Source organism: Pelmatolapia mariae, linkage group LG7 (assembly GCF_036321145.2).
Source record: "Pelmatolapia mariae isolate MD_Pm_ZW linkage group LG7, Pm_UMD_F_2, whole genome shotgun sequence".
In the NCBI taxonomy this organism is placed as follows: Eukaryota; Metazoa; Chordata; class Actinopteri; order Cichliformes; family Cichlidae; genus Pelmatolapia; species Pelmatolapia mariae.
The window spans coordinates 52,010,743-52,026,775 of NC_086233.1; the positions used below are offsets into that span (position 1 = coordinate 52,010,743).

Genomic DNA, 16,033 nt, shown 5'->3' on the forward strand with positions numbered 1-16,033 from the left:
AAAAGTAAGAGCCAAGAGAGATCCTGTCTTTGAGTTTTACATTCCATTTGACATAAAGACGTGATCAGCATACACAGGAGAAATACTTTCAATACTTTTAGTAGTTCAGTCGATGCAATCATAAGACAATTAAAAATAACAGTAAGTTCAGATTCAGCTTTATCATTGGCCGCTTTACAGCACAGTTATTCGGACTTTTTGATAGTCAGCAAACACTTTATGGCTATCAGCACATTATGAAGTTAAAGGAAATGAAATGGCACATATGACAAAGGCCAGAAAACGTCTTTCATGTCAGTAGGACAGAGATAAAGGGCTTAATACGGCGGAAATGAAGGAAGGGGGATAAAAAGGTAATGGGAGTAAGAAAGCAAAGGAAGCTGTTTTTACAAAATCTGAATGAAGGCAGGAGAAATGAGAAGCTCAAGTGGGAACAGGCGAGTCATATCACGACTTACACGTGGGCACACTAGTTTAAATTGTGTATTTAAACCAGTGTGTGTGTGTACATATACATATATATATATATATATATATATATATATATATATATATATATATATATAATCGTCTTGATGCATTCTCAATCATCCAGGAAAGTAAATCTCCAAAAAGTTGCTTCTGTTCATCTGGACGTAGCGTTTTGTGGGAGAAACGTTTCGTCACTCATCCAAGTGACATCTAAGAAGTCCAGATGAACAGAATCAACTTTTTGGAGATATATATCGAATCCTACATATATATAGGATTCGAGGTTGTCCACACTCCATACCAGTTGGTGGCAGTAATGCACCGTTTCGGGGGATGTAAAATACCGCCAACAAAAATAACAAGAAGAAGAAGCTCGACAGCTGCTACAGCTGCTGTGTCGACCTTGGTTCGTTCAGAATGGCAGGGAAGGCGTGGAGGTCAGCGGTATGTACGTTGAAACTTATGGAAATGTGTCATAGTTGCACTAGATCAATTTTGTTTCAGTTCATCAGCGAACACTTATTGTTTGTCCCGCTGACAGCATACCAGAGGCAGAACATCCACTGCTAACTACTTAGCTGACCGCTAACGCACAGGCTATATGCCCGTAGTTGCTATAGCAACCCGACACGTTTAGCTAGCAGCTATTTAGCCAAGTGTATGTTTAGTCTCCTGTAATGCAATGTAGAAGCAATTTATGGCTTCGTTGCTCTAGTTGAACATGTCTTTGTTAAGGTTGCGTTATGGAAACACATGTCTATCATCTACAGATTCTTAATCTACTAACAAAGTTGGGTTTATCGATCAATGGCAAGGATAAACTCAAACCACAGGAAGTAAGTTAAGTGTACCTAACTTTAAATACTGTATATCCTTGCTGCACTGGAATAAGAGCTCGCAGGCAGTTCCTCTCGCTTCTGATGTGACCACATCTGGAATAGGAACTCTGTTTTGCAATCTTTTCAAAGTCACGGTTGCCTTCGGCTGTTTGCTGTCTGCCTGTTTTCCTGTCTCTCTCCCTGCTCACATAGGAGCTTCATGCAGTTGCATTGTTTTACATATTCAGATTACACTGACAATGTAATCGTTTGCAAAACCAATACAAACTTGCAGAACAGCTATACCAGTCAAATATGTTGTACTGGTAAACACAGCAGTGCACAAATTTGGTCATTATCATTACTCAAGACATCTGTTCAGTTCACCTCACACTATACACAGACATGTATTCAGTGCTTTTTCTTATTTCCATAAATAAACAGCAGAATAGTGTTGGGAGGAAAGAAATCGATTTGTGTTTTGTTTTTTTCTCAGTTGTCACAGGTAGTTGGGGCTTTGAAGAATGAGACTCCACAATCCAGGACTTTCATCCGGGGGGTATTTATTTTTCCTTGTAAAACTACACTTTTTTTGTGTGAAGGTTTTTTCTGTAACTTCGAGGTTATATTAAATTTGAACTACCTCATCAGTGTGCAATAAAACTTGTGTGTTTGTCCTGCCTCACAGATTCAGACTGTCACTTTAATCCCCGGTGATGGGATTGGTCCAGAGATCTCCAATGCTGTCATGAAGATATTTGAAGCAGCTAAAGTTAGTACTGAAAAACAGTTTAAAAAATCATTAACATGCATATTTATTTTTCAGATTTTATCAGAGAATAATATAATGCTTGAGCACTGATACCACATAAATCATATAACAATAGAAATATAATTAGTATAATTGTAGCTAACAAAGTTGAATGAACAATGAATTGAATGTGATTTTGATATAGGCACCTATTCGGTGGGAAGAGAGAAATGTTACAGCCATTCAGGGACCTGGTGGAAAGTGGATGATACCACCAGATGCCAAAGAATCAATGGACAAAAACAAAATTGGCCTGAAAGGTAACCTGATTGATTTATCTATATATGTGGGTTGTTTTTTTTAAGGCAAAGTTAAACAGTAAGACAGTTCTAGATAATGGTGTGTATATTGGGAATATGTACTAATCTCTTTATTCCAGGAACTTCACCCTCATGTGTTCCCACATCAGCAGCTTGGAAATGAAATTTTATTAGGGGCATTAATTAAATTTGGCATGCTTAAGAGAGAAAAACTTCCAAACCAATCACCAGGTTTTTAGATATATTCTTTTGGTTTGACATGAAATATTTTTGAATTCTTTAACACTCTAAAGGCCCTTTGAAGACACCAATAGCTGCTGGCCATCCCTCCATGAACCTGTTGTTGAGGAAAACCTTCGACCTCTATGCTAATGTGCGGCCCTGCGTGTCCATTGAGGGCTACCAGACCCCCTACACTGATGTGAACCTGGTCACAATCAGGGAGAACACCGAGGGAGAATACAGTGGAATTGAACATCTTGTAAGACCTTTATTAACATTACGTTTTGACAAGCTTTCTTGTAATTTCTTTAAACAATTTTCAGGAATAGTTCTCTAGGCTTCTGGAAGAACATTCAAACCTTTTCTTTGGATGTTGGTTGAGATGATCCTACACTGCTTCAGAAATGTTGAGGTCCAGGCTCTGAAGAGGCCAGTCCATGACCAGTAGTGTTCCACTGTTTGTTTTTTCCTATCCAGTATACATTTACTGCATTGGCGGTGTGTTAGAGTAGATTTTTCCCATATCATATCATTTGCAATCATACCGGTATAAAATCTTTACATCAAGTAAAAATGTTATATCATGATATCATTGCTAAAGCAGTGACACTTGTATAACATCCCTGGTGTGGGCATCTGCGAGACACACTTGGGCACATTAGAGAAAGCATCAGTCTCGGCCTCTGATCATAATTTACTACAGAAAAAAACAGAGCTTCTTAAAAAAACCAACATTTCTGAAAATTGTTTCCACCAACGTTGGAAGCAACAAACACATTTCACCACTTGAGTACAACCTGAATACAAATGAGGAAATGGTAACTTTTGCAAGCCAAAAGTAAACAAATGTCTCAACTGAACATTGCTTGCTAGTTACACTCCATATGACAGAAAGAGAAATGACTGAAATTACCTGTTAATAGCCCGCAGTTATGATGCCAGTCCAAACATGGAAAAAAAAAGGCCTTAAGCAAGTGGTTAAAAAACTCGAGCCCAGCAACGTCACCCCAGGTAGAAAATATTGTTCAGTTTTATTATTTGACAGTATTGTGCAGCTACTCATGAGTTACAAGGTTTAGTTACTGGTACATTAGTTGCTGTTAAACTAAAGTGTTAAGCAGTTATTTATACTTTACATTTCCAGGGAAAACACTCCATGGGTTACTTTTGTGCTCATATTTAACTTGTCTCAGGGTCACAGGTGGGCTGGAGGCTATCCCGGCTGTCATAGGCCGAGAGGTGATATATACTCTGGATGGGTCCCAAGTGTGTCACAGGGCAAACACAAAGGGACAGACAAGCATTCGCAATCAAATTCATACCTAAGGGCAATTTAGAATCACCACTTAACCTAACTTCACTAATTTCATGTGTGGGCTCTCTCTGGGTACTCCTGCTTCTTAACAAAGTTTAAAGACAACAAAACACTCCTCTGAAAATGGTGAGGGACAAAGACTGAACATTGGCTGCTTTTTCACTTATTTTCAGTCCAAAGGTACACTTTGAAAGACCTTCAGAAAACTTAGAGAACTACTGGTCAAGACTACTTTAAACATCTGAAGTAAAATATAAATTACCTAGCAAGGACCACATCTTCATTTAGGTTTGACAGCATTTCTTTAAGATAACAGCAGATGGCGTAAGCATGAATTGAGACTGGGGAAGGCCTCAGAAGGGATTGGCGGTGGGTCCCAGGCCAGTTAGATCCCCGTGTACTAATGAGAGGTGAGTTAATTTGGAAACAGGAGGCAGGATAGGGCACGAAAACAATAACAAACAGCTTGCAGTGCAGGCGGTTCATATATGAGGTGTGGTCCCACTCCTGAAATGTGGATAAATTATCTCCAAGTAATGGAGGGTGGCTCAAGACATTTGCACAGCACTGTAGTCGTGTTCACTGTTCATTCTTTCTATTTCAGATTGTTGATGGCGTTGTACAGAGTATTAAGCTCATTACCGAACAAGCCAGCAAACGCATTGCAGAGTACGCTTTTGAATATGCAAGAAACAATCAGAGAGCCAGTGTTACAGCTGTTCATAAGGCGAATATCATGTAAGTATATTTTAGCACAAGTTAATTCATTTGTCATTGTGAAGCTGCTTGAAACTACATTTTTGCTTCTCTTTTTTTCATTTAGGCGCATGTCAGATGGACTTTTCCTACGAAAATGTAGAGAGGCCGCTGAAAAGTACAAAGATGTGAAATTCACTGAGATGTACTTGGATACCGTGTGCCTTAATGTATGTCCCAATAGCTTTTGTGGTAAATTAGTCCGAATATGTTTTAGATGGCTATAAAAGAATGCTTTGCTGTATTTTTGTTTTAAATTCCGTATTCATCCAAACTTACAGATGGTGCAGGATCCCACACAGTTTGATGTACTAGTGATGCCAAATTTGTATGGAGATATCTTAAGGTACACAACTGTCACCAGTAAATCTCTTATGTTAAAATACTCATAAGAACAAGACAAATTATGAGTCTTTTCTTTTGCACTTTATCAATCAAAGACGACATTTTTCAACTGTGGCTCACTAGGAAAAAGGAAGGTAACAGAATGAACAGGAGAGTGCTGAGGAGGTGGATCCTGACTGTTCTAAATGAAGAAAAAAGTGTAATTAAATCCTATGTTTTCATACCAAAAATACAGTAGTAGTAGCACCTCTAAACCTAGTGTCTCTAACAAAAAACTTACAACCTAACTGTGTTAAACTGACTCCTAACTGGTCTTTCCAATGGTCAAAAGTAGGTTACAGAGGCAGCATAGTAAATGTAGTAAACCGTATTCTTGTAGCAAACATCAAACAAAACAATGAAGAGTTACTCTAAGTCACAGCCTGCTTGAATGAAAATTGGATATCCCTTTAAACAGCTGTGATGATTCGTGATGCAGCTTGGTAGTGCATAAGATCGGACACTTGTCCATCCTCTATCAACAGTGGTTAGGTGGAGCAAGGGCAATCCATGGAGGTACTCATTGTGAACAAGAATACCCCTGCACCCACTAGTTAGCATACAAAACAGAGAGCTGAAACACACATGGGCGACAGCACACTTGTCTGGAGTTGTAACAAAGCAACAAAAATATTGACACAATATTAAAAATGTGATTGCTCATTCATGTTATGAATTTATGTTAAATCCAGTATATGTTTTATGAAGTCTAAAGGTAACCCAATGTGTTTACCATTACAGTGATCTTTGTGCCGGATTAATTGGAGGTCTTGGAGTGACTCCTAGTGGAAACATTGGTGCAAATGGTGTGGCCATATTTGAGTCGGTATGGGGTCATTTTTGTAAAGTTTCAGATACATGATCAACATACAAGTTGCACAGAAAATCCAGTCTATTTGTGCTTGTTGTTCTTTAAAAAATATCAACTTCTTCTGTAAAATCAGGTTCATGGAACTGCTCCAGATATAGCAGGAAAAGACTTGGCTAACCCCACCGCCCTGCTGCTCAGTGCAGTCATGATGCTGCGGCACATGGGTCTTCATGGGCATGCTAAGAAGATTGAAACTGCCTGTTTTGACACAATTCGAGACAGAAAGGTAATTACTTCTTTTCTGAAGAATTGCAGTTTGGGTTATATGTTGTACACCTGTTTACTAATTTATAATGCTTATGTTATTCATCTTAAAGGTTCTGACTAAAGACCTGGGAGGGAACTCAAAGTGCTCAGAATTCACAGAAGCAATATGTCAGAGAATGAAGGATATGGACTAAAAGGACATTAATGAGATATGTCTGTTAATTGTTAGGGTTTTGGCCACTTGATCATATCATGCTGTATCCGCACATTTCAACCAAAAAAGAAAAAACTACTCAAGAGTTTGAGATCCTGAATGTTTTAATTTTCTCTCTGCACAATCCAAACAACTGTGTTAACCGTGGTTTGTGTATATGGAATATGCATACGTGATTTTCCTGTGTATCAGTGGTGAATATTATCTATTTATTGGTGAAATGTGTTTAATGTATTTGACAATGGTATTTGAAGACACGGCCACAAATTCCACTTGACAAACAAATCATATGCTAAGAAGTCAAACTCTGCTTCACATTTAGTTGCTTAGATAATCCATCTGTAAACACATTAGAGATTTTTTTCACTAAATGTTTTTTGAAAACTTACTGTTTGCTTATGTAATTATTGTAAAATTGGTATTACACTGACATCAGAAATGCCATAATTTTTATTCAGTGTTATTCAAATGACTCTGATAGCTGTTATAACTGATTTCTGGGTAGAAGCATGTCTTTCTCATCAATGTTATAAAGCACTTCCACCAATTTTCCTGTCAGGCAAGATGATTGGTATCATTTTAAACAAGTCAAAATCAGTGTTGTCAAGGTAAAAGTTGCATTAAAATGGTGTAACTTTAAACTTATTAAATAAAATATCATTTAAACACTATGTGTGGTTCTCTTTTTTTCATTCTGCAGAATAGATACAATAGTTTTGAGCCACCCCTCATTTCTTTATAGTATGCAGTGAAATGGGAAATAGGTTCAATTATTTATCAAAATGTGCAAACTTACATGTAAATAAAGGATATAAGGCAAAAGCAGTTTGTACAGTTCAAATTGGTATGGCCACAACTTTCTTAGGCAAGTGTTCTTGTAATTTATTTAAATAGTCTTCAGGAATATTTCTCCAGGCTTCTTGAAGGATATCTCAAATCTCCTTAGATTTGATCTCTTTGTTTCATTCTGTGTCAAGATGATCCCACGCTGCTTCAAGAACGGTTAGGACCGAACCCAATTGAAAAGTGTTTTTTGTATTTTGTTTTTTCTGTCTAGGAATGTTTTTACTACATTGGATCATTGTCATGCTGAAAAATGAAGCCATTGCCAAATACTTTCCAGATGCTCTTAGATTATGAATCAGACTCCAATAGTACACTTCTGCATTCATATTTCCATCAATTTTGGAAAGATCCTCCAACACCAATGGCTGAAATGCAGCCCCAAAACATGACAGAGCCTCTATCGTGTTTTTCAGATGGCTGCAGACACTCACTGTTGCACCTCTCTCCTGACCTTCATTGTACATAGTGATGATTTGAACCACAAGTGTCAAATTTAGATTCATCATACCATAACACCTGTAACCACAAATTTTCAGCGCAGTTCTTATGTAATCTGACCACTCAAGAACACTTCAAAAAATTACAAGAAAGTCTGACTCATTGGAACCAAAATAAAAAGAAATGAGGGTTGGCTCAAGACTTTTGTGCCGTACTGTAATTACATTTTATGCGTGTTCACAGGGGATGAGATGAAGGAAAATGACACATGATTTCATACTAACAGTTACACAGTAGAAAGTGACTTTATCCTTGATAAAGGCTCTCTATAACTTTGTGGTACATCTCTAAGACAACTGGACGGCGAAGCTTCATTGTAGGACCTAGAACAAGAAAATAGTAAATCATTTATAGATTCTCTGCAATGTGCAACTGATTCGATACAACTTGCACCTGTATTGTGTTACATGGTCTTGATATTACGGTATACCAGCATAAACCTTTATTGCATAGTATTAGTCTTTTTTTAACAGTGTTCTGCTGAATTTACCCAGCTCTCCTCCAGAAACAGAGAAGTCCTTTCTCAGAATGGTCCATTTTTGTATGCGTTGGGCGTTGGAGGTGGCTGCAGAGTTGACTCTGTCAATCCCCTTTTGAATTGCCTGGTACACTTCTTTGTCTTTTCCACCAGTTATGTCAGACATTGTGGTTGCTTGGCTGCCCAGCTGTCTGCAAAACTCCACAGCTTCCATACTGAGTTCCTCTGTTGGCTCCATGGTTTCGGTATTGCTACAACACTGAAAAAAGGGATAAATCCCAAGATCATACACACAGAAATTATGACTATAGGTTTAAATTGATAATTGTCATACCTGTAAGTGAGAAAGGCATTTAACAGTTCTTTTGTCATTATTCATGCTTTGTTGCTGGAAAAATTAGAACAATTACAGCAGATTACCTTTAAGGTTAAAAGCATGGACAAAAACTTCTTTTTGTCTCCAATCAGCATGGCGTTGCTGATGATGGGTAGCTCCTTCTTTACTGCTTCTTCTATGGGAACAGGTGGAACATTCTCTCCTCCAGCTGTGATGATCAACTCTAAATGCAAGGAGTAGACAACCTGACATTTCAGATGTTTGTGACTCACTTCACAGAGAAAGAAGTCTTATTTTTGCCCAGAACACCATGCTCTTTCCACAGTGTGAGTCAGTGACCTAAAATGTCCAGTTACACTCTCACAATAGTTTTGTTTGATGAGATTATGCTACCTTTTATCCTTCCTGTGATGTACAAGAAACCCTCTTCATCAACCTTCCCCAAGTCCCCAGAATGCAGCCATCCATCTTCATCCAAAGCTTCTCTTGTTTTGTCTTCCATGTTGAGGAAACCCATGAAAATGTTGCGTCCCCAAAAGCAAATTTCTCCTGTCCCTTCACAGTCTACATTGGCCAATTTGTATCGACAGCCAGGCACCACTTTTCCACAGCTATAGGTCAAAAAAGGAGTTCTCTGTGTTTTAGACTTTATAATAATTCAAAACATAAGGACCACAAACATCACAAGTATTTTTTACAATTGTTGATTTTGGAAAAAACATTTTTTTTTACCTTGGCAGTTTATAAGCTTTTGGACCTGACATGAAGTGAGGTCCTGTGCTCTCGCTCATGCCATAGGCTTCATACAAGCGGATGTTCAGACCCAGGAAAAACTGTACTGTTTCACTACTGATCGGTGCTGCTCCTGAAAAGAACTTCTGACAGCAAGACAGGCCCAGCTCATTCCGAAGCTTCTGCAGCACAAGGCTGTCAGCCACGTAAAAAAGGAACGGTTTTTCATCATCCCTAATAAAATTGCAAATGAAACTTTTGAATGAAATCATCTCTTCTGGGAAAATTCATCTATTTACACGTATATGCACATTTTATAAATAATTATTGAGAATCAAAACTCTACTCACTCATGCGTACACTTTTGATTTGTTTCCTGGCTGACTGACATTGCCCATGTAACCAGTTTCTTTTTCAAATATCCACACTGACTAATCTCCTGTTTTATCTTCTCCATCATTTTCTCCCATACCCGAGGGACACCCATGTGGGATGTTGGGCGAGCCTCCCGAAGTGTAGTTATCAAGCTTCCCTACAGAGCAAATGTGCAAAATGTGAAAAAGAATGAAGGGGGGGGGGGGGAGGGACATCATTGTGGGTGTGGGAATTCAGTCTGCACAATACTGCATTTTTACAATATCTTATTCAAATTATTACCTCCACAATTACTATTTTTTTTTTATCTGAGCCATGAAAGTGCACCTATTTTCATGTTAAACATCTTGTAGTACTGATTGTTATCGAAATGCATATTCTTGTGACACATATTAGAATCACATGATCAAATATTTTTAACTACTTACCTTTAAGGCATCTGGCTGTGCAAAGTATACCAGCTCACCCCAGTGGATGCCTGTCCAGAGATCATAGATCTGAGCAGCAATGTGGCTGAGAGGCAGGTAACTCACTAGTGACTCCTGTTTAGTGTCGGCTGGCTGCATTTCTCCAGCCCTGCTGGCATGAATGGCCGTCCATGTGATCTGTAAATTCATTCAGTGCAGAAAATTGTTTGTTTTACCACAAACAACAACAAATTTCTGAGGTATTTTTTCTGAGGTATGTTTTTGCATTACAATAACAAGATTTGTTAATAGACACATTAGGCATACAAGCACACATTGATAGCCACATGAAAGCTTACATTGTCATGACTGAGCATGACTCCTTTCGGCTTGCCTGTGGTGCCAGATGTGTAGATCAGGACACAGCATTGGTTAGCTCTCTGACTGCTGATAATGTCATCCAATTGTTTTTCAGAAACATCCAGACCCAGCTCCATGAACTCCTCCCACTACCCAAAAGCAGAAATATACCATTTGGAACACAGGCTCAACAGTCATAGTGGTCTGTATCATTTTATGTGCTGTCCTGAAGACTTACAGAGTAGAGATTTGAGATCTTCTGCTGAACCTGTCCACTGTACTGCACTATGGCTTTTAAATTGGGTAGTCTGTCACATATCTGTAATAGCAAGGGAGAAAAATTTTCCACAGATGTTTTCGCTGTGGAATCAAACCCACTGCATGTGCATATCATTGTATAGTACCTGCAATATCTTCTCCAGTTGCTTCTGATTTTCTACCACAATAATGTTGGCTTTAGAGTCACTAGCCACATAATGGCATGCGTCCGGTGAGTTTGTGGCATAAATTCCTGTCATTATACCTCTGTTACAGATGTAGGAGAAACAAAGAAGTTATTGAATGTCTCACTGCAACAGGAGAAATACACCTATATGGTATTTATGTGCAGTAATTGGCTGAGTTCGATTAGTGCTTAATCCAGGTCCAGTTGTTGATGTGTAATGCGCGCTTCTCACCCTGCCATGATTGCACCGACTGCAGAGAATAACCATTCTGCTGAATTGAATCCTAGTATTCCCACTCCATGGAATCGCTCTAAACCCAGCTGCACACATTAACAAAGTTTTGGACTTTTCTTTGTAAAAGTCTGATCATTGACAGTGTAGTCTAGCACGTACCTAAAATGTAAATAGTTCTTTTGTTTAATATACCTTTAGAAAGCTCTTGGCTGTTCTCCGGCACAACTGGTAATACTCTAGGAAAGTTATCTTTTCCCATTTGTTGTTCTTCTTGCTGGCAAGTGCATGCTTGTTTCCATATTTTTCAACTGAGGCTATAAACAACTGGTGAACTGTGTTGGGTTCCTCTGCACATCCTTCTTCTATTCTCAGCTTGACTGAACCTCTAGCATCAGTGGTCCAAAGAGAATGGGCTGGAGCAAGAGGTGTGCTGGAAAATGCCTGACTTACATCTATTTGTCCTGCGATAAGGAAAAAAATCAAATCTGAAATGCAAATGCAATCACTGGGCACTAAAAGTCTTCTTATTCAGTGCTCATAACTCACCTATAAATGTGAGCTCTTCACTATCTGTCTGCGTGTGTTCCGTAGTCTTCTGAGCTGGCGACATCACACTAAAACACACAGAGGAAATACGAGCTACAAGCACACTCGCACGCACTCCACCTCAAATTCTGGCAGGGGTTTCATTTTAGCTTTGTTGACCCAACACAATGTCGGGGCTTTGCCACAGGAAAAGCCCCTTGCTTTGTTTGTCAAAAAAAACAACAACAACTGTCTGCTCCCACTTGTCAATATTGTTGTCATGGTAGATGGGGAGGAGCCATTGCAAATCAATATAAAGACTGATCCAAACATTGATCACATTTCTCTCCCGATTGAGTTGACAATGTATTCAAAGGACAAAAATAATCAAAATCAAATCAAATTAACACATCTGGATGATTCTAGAACAGCACATCCTTGATCACCATAATAAAAACACACATGAGTAAAATCTTTTTGAGGAATTGGGACTTGTGGACTGAGTGCCAAGGTTGGGTGCAAAACTATATTATAATATGAGGAACATTCATTCAATAACTCTGGCAGAAGTGACTAAGTGGTTAAACCATCACCACATTTATGCACTGTGCATGCATGCTGGTGAAAGTATTAGAAACTATCCCACAGTTAAACTGTTAGAAAAAAGGTGAAGGCAGGTGAAAGAAACCAAAAAACAGTTCATCTTAAGTTGCTTACCTATCCTCAAGTTGATGATCGACCTTCTTTTCCATTCTGAACTTGCTCAAAAATGCTGCTTTCAAAACTTGGACGAACGTGATTTATGGGAATATACTGGATTAAGAAAACAAAAAAACACCAAACAAACTTGCAGTTCAGCAAGCCTTCCCAACTCGCTAAAGGTTGTGAAACAAACAGGAAAGACCATGTGGGTAGTGCATTGGAATCAGTTGCTCAAGAACATGTCCCGAATTCAAATCACCTTCGCTTTTCACATGTAAAACAGCCTTTCCCAATTCACACAATGAGATGTTAAAAACTTAATCACACCACTCTGCATTTAATTTTAATCAAGCTTAATGCACATGAGTTACAGGGCGAAACAGGCTTTAGCACTCCTAAAAATGTAATAAAATGTGGAATTTAGGAGCACCTAATCTGCAATAAATCTGTCAATAATAAACAACAAGTATACACATTTGTAGCTTACATAACAAATATTGCAATTATATGGGACGGAGTATTGTTTCTGTTTTGCCAGACGTTTGGGTGTGATTAAAGAATATTCTAGAGAAGGTTAGATGACATTTACAAAGCAGGCTGTATCTTATTAGAGATCATACATGCTATATTTGTTCCTTTTTTTCTGCGAAAGCCCTTGCCCCACTGGCCTCATAGAGACATCTATGTAACCATTCGAAAAAGTAGGTCACACTATATAAGAAGGAGATCTAGTAACCTCCACCCCACCCTCGTCCCCCTACTCGGGTCCTTTCTAGACTCTCTCTCCGCCAACGAAACATCCGGTCCCGCTTCTCGAAGCTCTCCAGAAAGTTCTGCACTGCAAAGCGGCTATAAGTACCTCCCACTTTCCCTCCGCACTCTCACAGCAAAGGCGACTCAAAGCTTGGGAAGGCAGGATTTGGAAAGTAAGGCATAAAGAGTTCAATTTAAAATAATAATTATCATTCTCACGAAGAAATACCAGCAGTTTCATTTAAGGTTGACTGTAGCTAAGGCGAATATGGGCGACATGCACGTGTCTTTTAATGCCGGTTGTATAGCTTTCCCGTAACGTGTGAGGCATACGGAAATTTAGCAGTCCGTTAACGCTGGGTTTAACGAGATAAAACAGAGGTTAGCCCCTGTTTTGCAGCTAGCATGAGGTTTGCTATTTGTTTAATATTAGCTGTCAGTGTGTTTCAAGCTGTAACCTTATGTGTAACGTGTTCCTGGTGTGTGTTATTTTCTCTTTAGGACAGTCACCATGGTTCACGAAACCGGCTACTACGATCTTCTGGGTGTCAAACCCAATGCTTCACAGGATGAAATCAAAAAAGCCTACCGAAAACTTGCCTTGAAATATCATCCTGACAAGAATCCAAACGAAGGAGAGAAGGTGAGTTTTAAACGTGTTTTATTGTAGCAATTCAGCCGTTTACGTGCTACTGTTAAAGCCGCTTCTAATTTTAAACCGGCTACTTTAAAGACGAGTGGGAACTTTCTGGAATGATCTATGCGCAGCTGACTGTGTGTGGCTACAGGAAGACCTGCATGCTTGAACTGACTTGATGTTTTTTGCTACTGTGCGAAAGTAATGTTTAAAATTAAATGTGCTGTTGTTGTATTCTATTTTATTCATCACACAAGTCGTACGTTAAGTAAGCCTAATAAAGGATCGAAGCAAAAAAACTATGTCCTGGATGACTGAAAATCTACACAAACTCAAGTTATAGCTTTAGTGGAGTCACTCATTCTGGCTTTTAAAAGTAATTCAATTATTTGTTTTATATCTGCAGTTCAAGCACATCTCTCAAGCATATGAGGTGCTGTCAGATCCAAAGAAGAGAGACTTGTATGACCAAGGAGGGGAACAAGCCATCAAAGAAGGAGGGATGGGTGGCGGAGGTTCTCCGATGGATATTTTCAATATGTTCTTTGGAGGTGGAGGACGAATGCAGAGGGAGAGAAAAGGTGAGGTGGCTCATTGAGTTTTCAAGCTAGATGCAGTTTGAAGTGATGTGTATTCCTGGCATTTTTTAACATGAATGTTGTGCTTTTTTTTATTTATTTGTCCTTTAGGGAAGAATGTGGTTCATCAGCTTAGTGTCTCACTAGAGGAGATGTACAATGGTTCAACAAGAAAGCTCGGACTCCAGAAGAATGTCATTTGTGAGAAATGTGAAGGTGAGTACCAACTTAATTGGAGAAACAAAAATACCAGTGTTTGGAGTAATACAGAATATTTAATTCCTTTTTTCCTTCTCATCATAGGCTATGGTGGCAAGAAGGGTACTTTGGAGAAGTGCACAAACTGCAAAGGAAGAGGAGTGCAAGTCAGGGTGCAGCAGGTGGGACCAGGCATGATTCAGCAGATCCAAAGCATGTGTCCAGACTGCCAGGGACAGGGCGAGAAATTTAACTCAAAGGATCGCTGCAAGAACTGCAATGGCCAGAAAGTAGAACGCAAGAAGAAAATCCTTGAAGTTCATATTGACAAAGGTAAAGCCCTCACCTATCTGAGACATTTGTATTATAAAAATGCTTTTCTTGTTGTTTTCAAAAGCAAGTTTAGCTAATGATGCGTCTCTTGTGCAGGTATGAAAGACGGTCAGAAAATTACATTTCACGGAGAAGGTGACCAGGAGCCTGGCCTGGAACCTGGGGATGTCATCATTGTGTTAGATCAGAAGGATCACCCAGTTTTCCAGAGAGAGCACAATAACCTAATAATGAGGATGAACATCAAACTTGTCGAGGCACTGTGTGGATTCCGGAAGACCATTCAGACTCTAGACAACAGAACACTTGTTATCAGCTCACAACCAGGTAAGTGTTTGAATTCAGCTGGCCTTGAGTGCTGGCTTTTCTGGTGACCGATTGTGAACAATGGTAATAATTTTTTTTTTTTTTTTAATTATTATTTTTTTCTTTCTTCAAATCAATAGGTGAAGTCATTAAGCACAATGACGTCAAATGTGTTATGAATGAGGGCATGCCACTTTACAAAGAACCTTATGAAAGGGGACAGCTTATTATTCAGTTTCAGGTAAGTTGAACATCATTTCAACAGTGTAACACAATTCTGGATTTAAACTGAAGCCACAGGGTGGGAAAACGTTTTCAGCTGACTTGAATTCATTTAATCCTGCAGGTGGAGTTCCCAGAGAAAAACTGGCTCCCAGAACATCTGATGTTCCAGCTGGAAAGACTTCTTCCGCCCAGAGAGGATGTGATGGTCACAGATGACATGGAGGAGGTAGAACTAAGCGAGGCCGATTTGCAGTCACAACAGAAACACTACAGTGGTGAAGCTTATGAGGAAGACGATGACAATCCCAGAGGTGGCATCCAATGTCAGACACAGTGATTGTAGTCAAAGTCTTATATGTAGAGCATGTGGGTTTTGTTTTGTAAAAGGAAACGTTTAACCCATGCCTTTGGTCCCTTTCATTAAGTAATACACTGTAAATTTGTGACATCACATTTAAAACTGTTGCCAATCCTTTTTTTTTTTTTTTTTTTTTTTTAATTAAACTCGGGACACAAATATGCAAGTGGAGTAGGGTGCACCTAAAGTTGTCAGTGGTTTATTTGTTTGTTTTGTGCATGTTATGTTCTATTTAATTGTGTATTTTGTGTGTTTTCTGAAATTTACAGCACAAATGTCTTCATATGAACCTAAATGATGACTTGTATGCTTTCTGTGAAGGTGAAATTCAAGTCAAATGCTTTTTTTGTACAATAAATACCCAGAATGCTTAAAC

At 38.9% G+C, this 16,033-nt stretch overlaps 3 protein-coding genes across 5 annotated transcripts; 2 read left to right on the forward strand and 1 right to left on the reverse strand.

The window, feature by feature from the left end:
• The first annotated feature begins 792 nt into the window (after positions 1-792).
• idh3a (isocitrate dehydrogenase (NAD(+)) 3 catalytic subunit alpha) lies at positions 793-6,932 on the forward strand. 3 transcript variants are annotated; one of them, XM_063479621.1, is made up of 11 exons: positions 793-915; positions 1,786-1,848; positions 1,978-2,061; positions 2,246-2,360; positions 2,654-2,841; positions 4,502-4,635; positions 4,721-4,823; positions 4,935-4,999; positions 5,779-5,863; positions 5,982-6,134; positions 6,226-6,930. In XM_063479621.1, exons 1-11 carry the CDS (start codon positions 889-891, stop codon positions 6,307-6,309), a joined length of 1,101 nt encoding a protein of 366 aa, XP_063335691.1. In that variant the 5' UTR covers positions 793-888; the 3' UTR covers positions 6,310-6,930. The 3 variants fall into 3 exon arrangements, with proteins under 3 accessions (XP_063335691.1, XP_063335692.1, XP_063335690.1); XM_063479620.1 differs by lacking the exon at positions 793-915 and adding an exon at positions 1,194-1,307 and having other exon boundaries at positions 6,226-6,932; XM_063479622.1 differs by lacking the exons at positions 793-915; positions 5,982-6,134; positions 6,226-6,930 and adding exons at positions 1,011-1,307; positions 5,122-5,197.
• A 117-nt stretch (positions 6,933-7,049) lies between these two features.
• acsbg1 (acyl-CoA synthetase bubblegum family member 1) lies at positions 7,050-12,346 on the reverse strand. Its single transcript, XM_063479619.1, has 14 exons — positions 12,285-12,346; positions 11,589-11,656; positions 11,235-11,503; positions 11,040-11,128; positions 10,767-10,887; positions 10,601-10,681; positions 10,362-10,511; positions 10,024-10,200; positions 9,571-9,752; positions 9,221-9,454; positions 8,882-9,099; positions 8,572-8,711; positions 8,164-8,410; positions 7,050-7,996 (listed from the first exon to the last, which is right to left on the reverse strand). The coding sequence occupies exons 1-14, from the start codon at positions 12,317-12,319 to the stop codon at positions 7,920-7,922; spliced, it is 2,088 nt and encodes a 695-aa protein (XP_063335689.1). The 5' UTR covers positions 12,320-12,346; the 3' UTR covers positions 7,050-7,919.
• A 743-nt stretch (positions 12,347-13,089) lies between these two features.
• On the forward strand, positions 13,090-16,016 carry dnaja (DnaJ heat shock protein family (Hsp40) member A). The gene is made up of 8 exons (XM_063479630.1): positions 13,090-13,195; positions 13,524-13,665; positions 14,066-14,240; positions 14,349-14,453; positions 14,541-14,768; positions 14,865-15,095; positions 15,215-15,315; positions 15,421-16,016. Exons 2-8 carry the CDS (start codon positions 13,534-13,536, stop codon positions 15,634-15,636), a joined length of 1,188 nt encoding a protein of 395 aa, XP_063335700.1. The 5' UTR covers positions 13,090-13,195; positions 13,524-13,533; the 3' UTR covers positions 15,637-16,016.
• The last annotated feature ends 17 nt before the right edge of the window (positions 16,017-16,033 follow it).

Excerpts from the sequence above, each read along its gene's own strand:
- dnaja (XM_063479630.1), top strand. The coding sequence starts at position 13,534 with ATGGTTCACGAAACCGGCTACTACGATCTTCTGGGTGTCAAACCCAAT. Across the intron at positions 15,096-15,214 it reads TGTTATCAGCTCACAACCAG|GTGAAGTCATTAAGCACAAT; the intron begins GTAAGTGTTTGA and ends TCAAATCAATAG. Across the intron at positions 15,316-15,420 it reads AGCTTATTATTCAGTTTCAG|GTGGAGTTCCCAGAGAAAAA; the intron begins GTAAGTTGAACA and ends TTAATCCTGCAG.
- acsbg1 (XM_063479619.1), bottom strand. The coding sequence starts at position 12,319 with ATGGAAAAGAAGGTCGATCATCAACTTGAGGATAG. Across the intron at positions 9,455-9,570 it reads AATCAAAAGTGTACGCATGA|GGATGATGAAAAACCGTTCC; the intron begins GTGAGTAGAGTT and ends CAATTTTATTAG. Across the intron at positions 7,997-8,163 it reads TGTTTCTGGAGGAGAGCTGG|GTCCTACAATGAAGCTTCGC; the intron begins GTAAATTCAGCA and ends TTCTTGTTCTAG.
- idh3a (XM_063479620.1), top strand. The coding sequence starts at position 1,215 with ATGGAAACACATGTCTATCATCTACAGATTCTTAATCTACTAACAAAG. Across the intron at positions 2,062-2,245 it reads AGATATTTGAAGCAGCTAAA|GCACCTATTCGGTGGGAAGA; the intron begins GTTAGTACTGAA and ends ATTTTGATATAG. Across the intron at positions 4,824-4,934 it reads TGGATACCGTGTGCCTTAAT|ATGGTGCAGGATCCCACACA; the intron begins GTATGTCCCAAT and ends CCAAACTTACAG.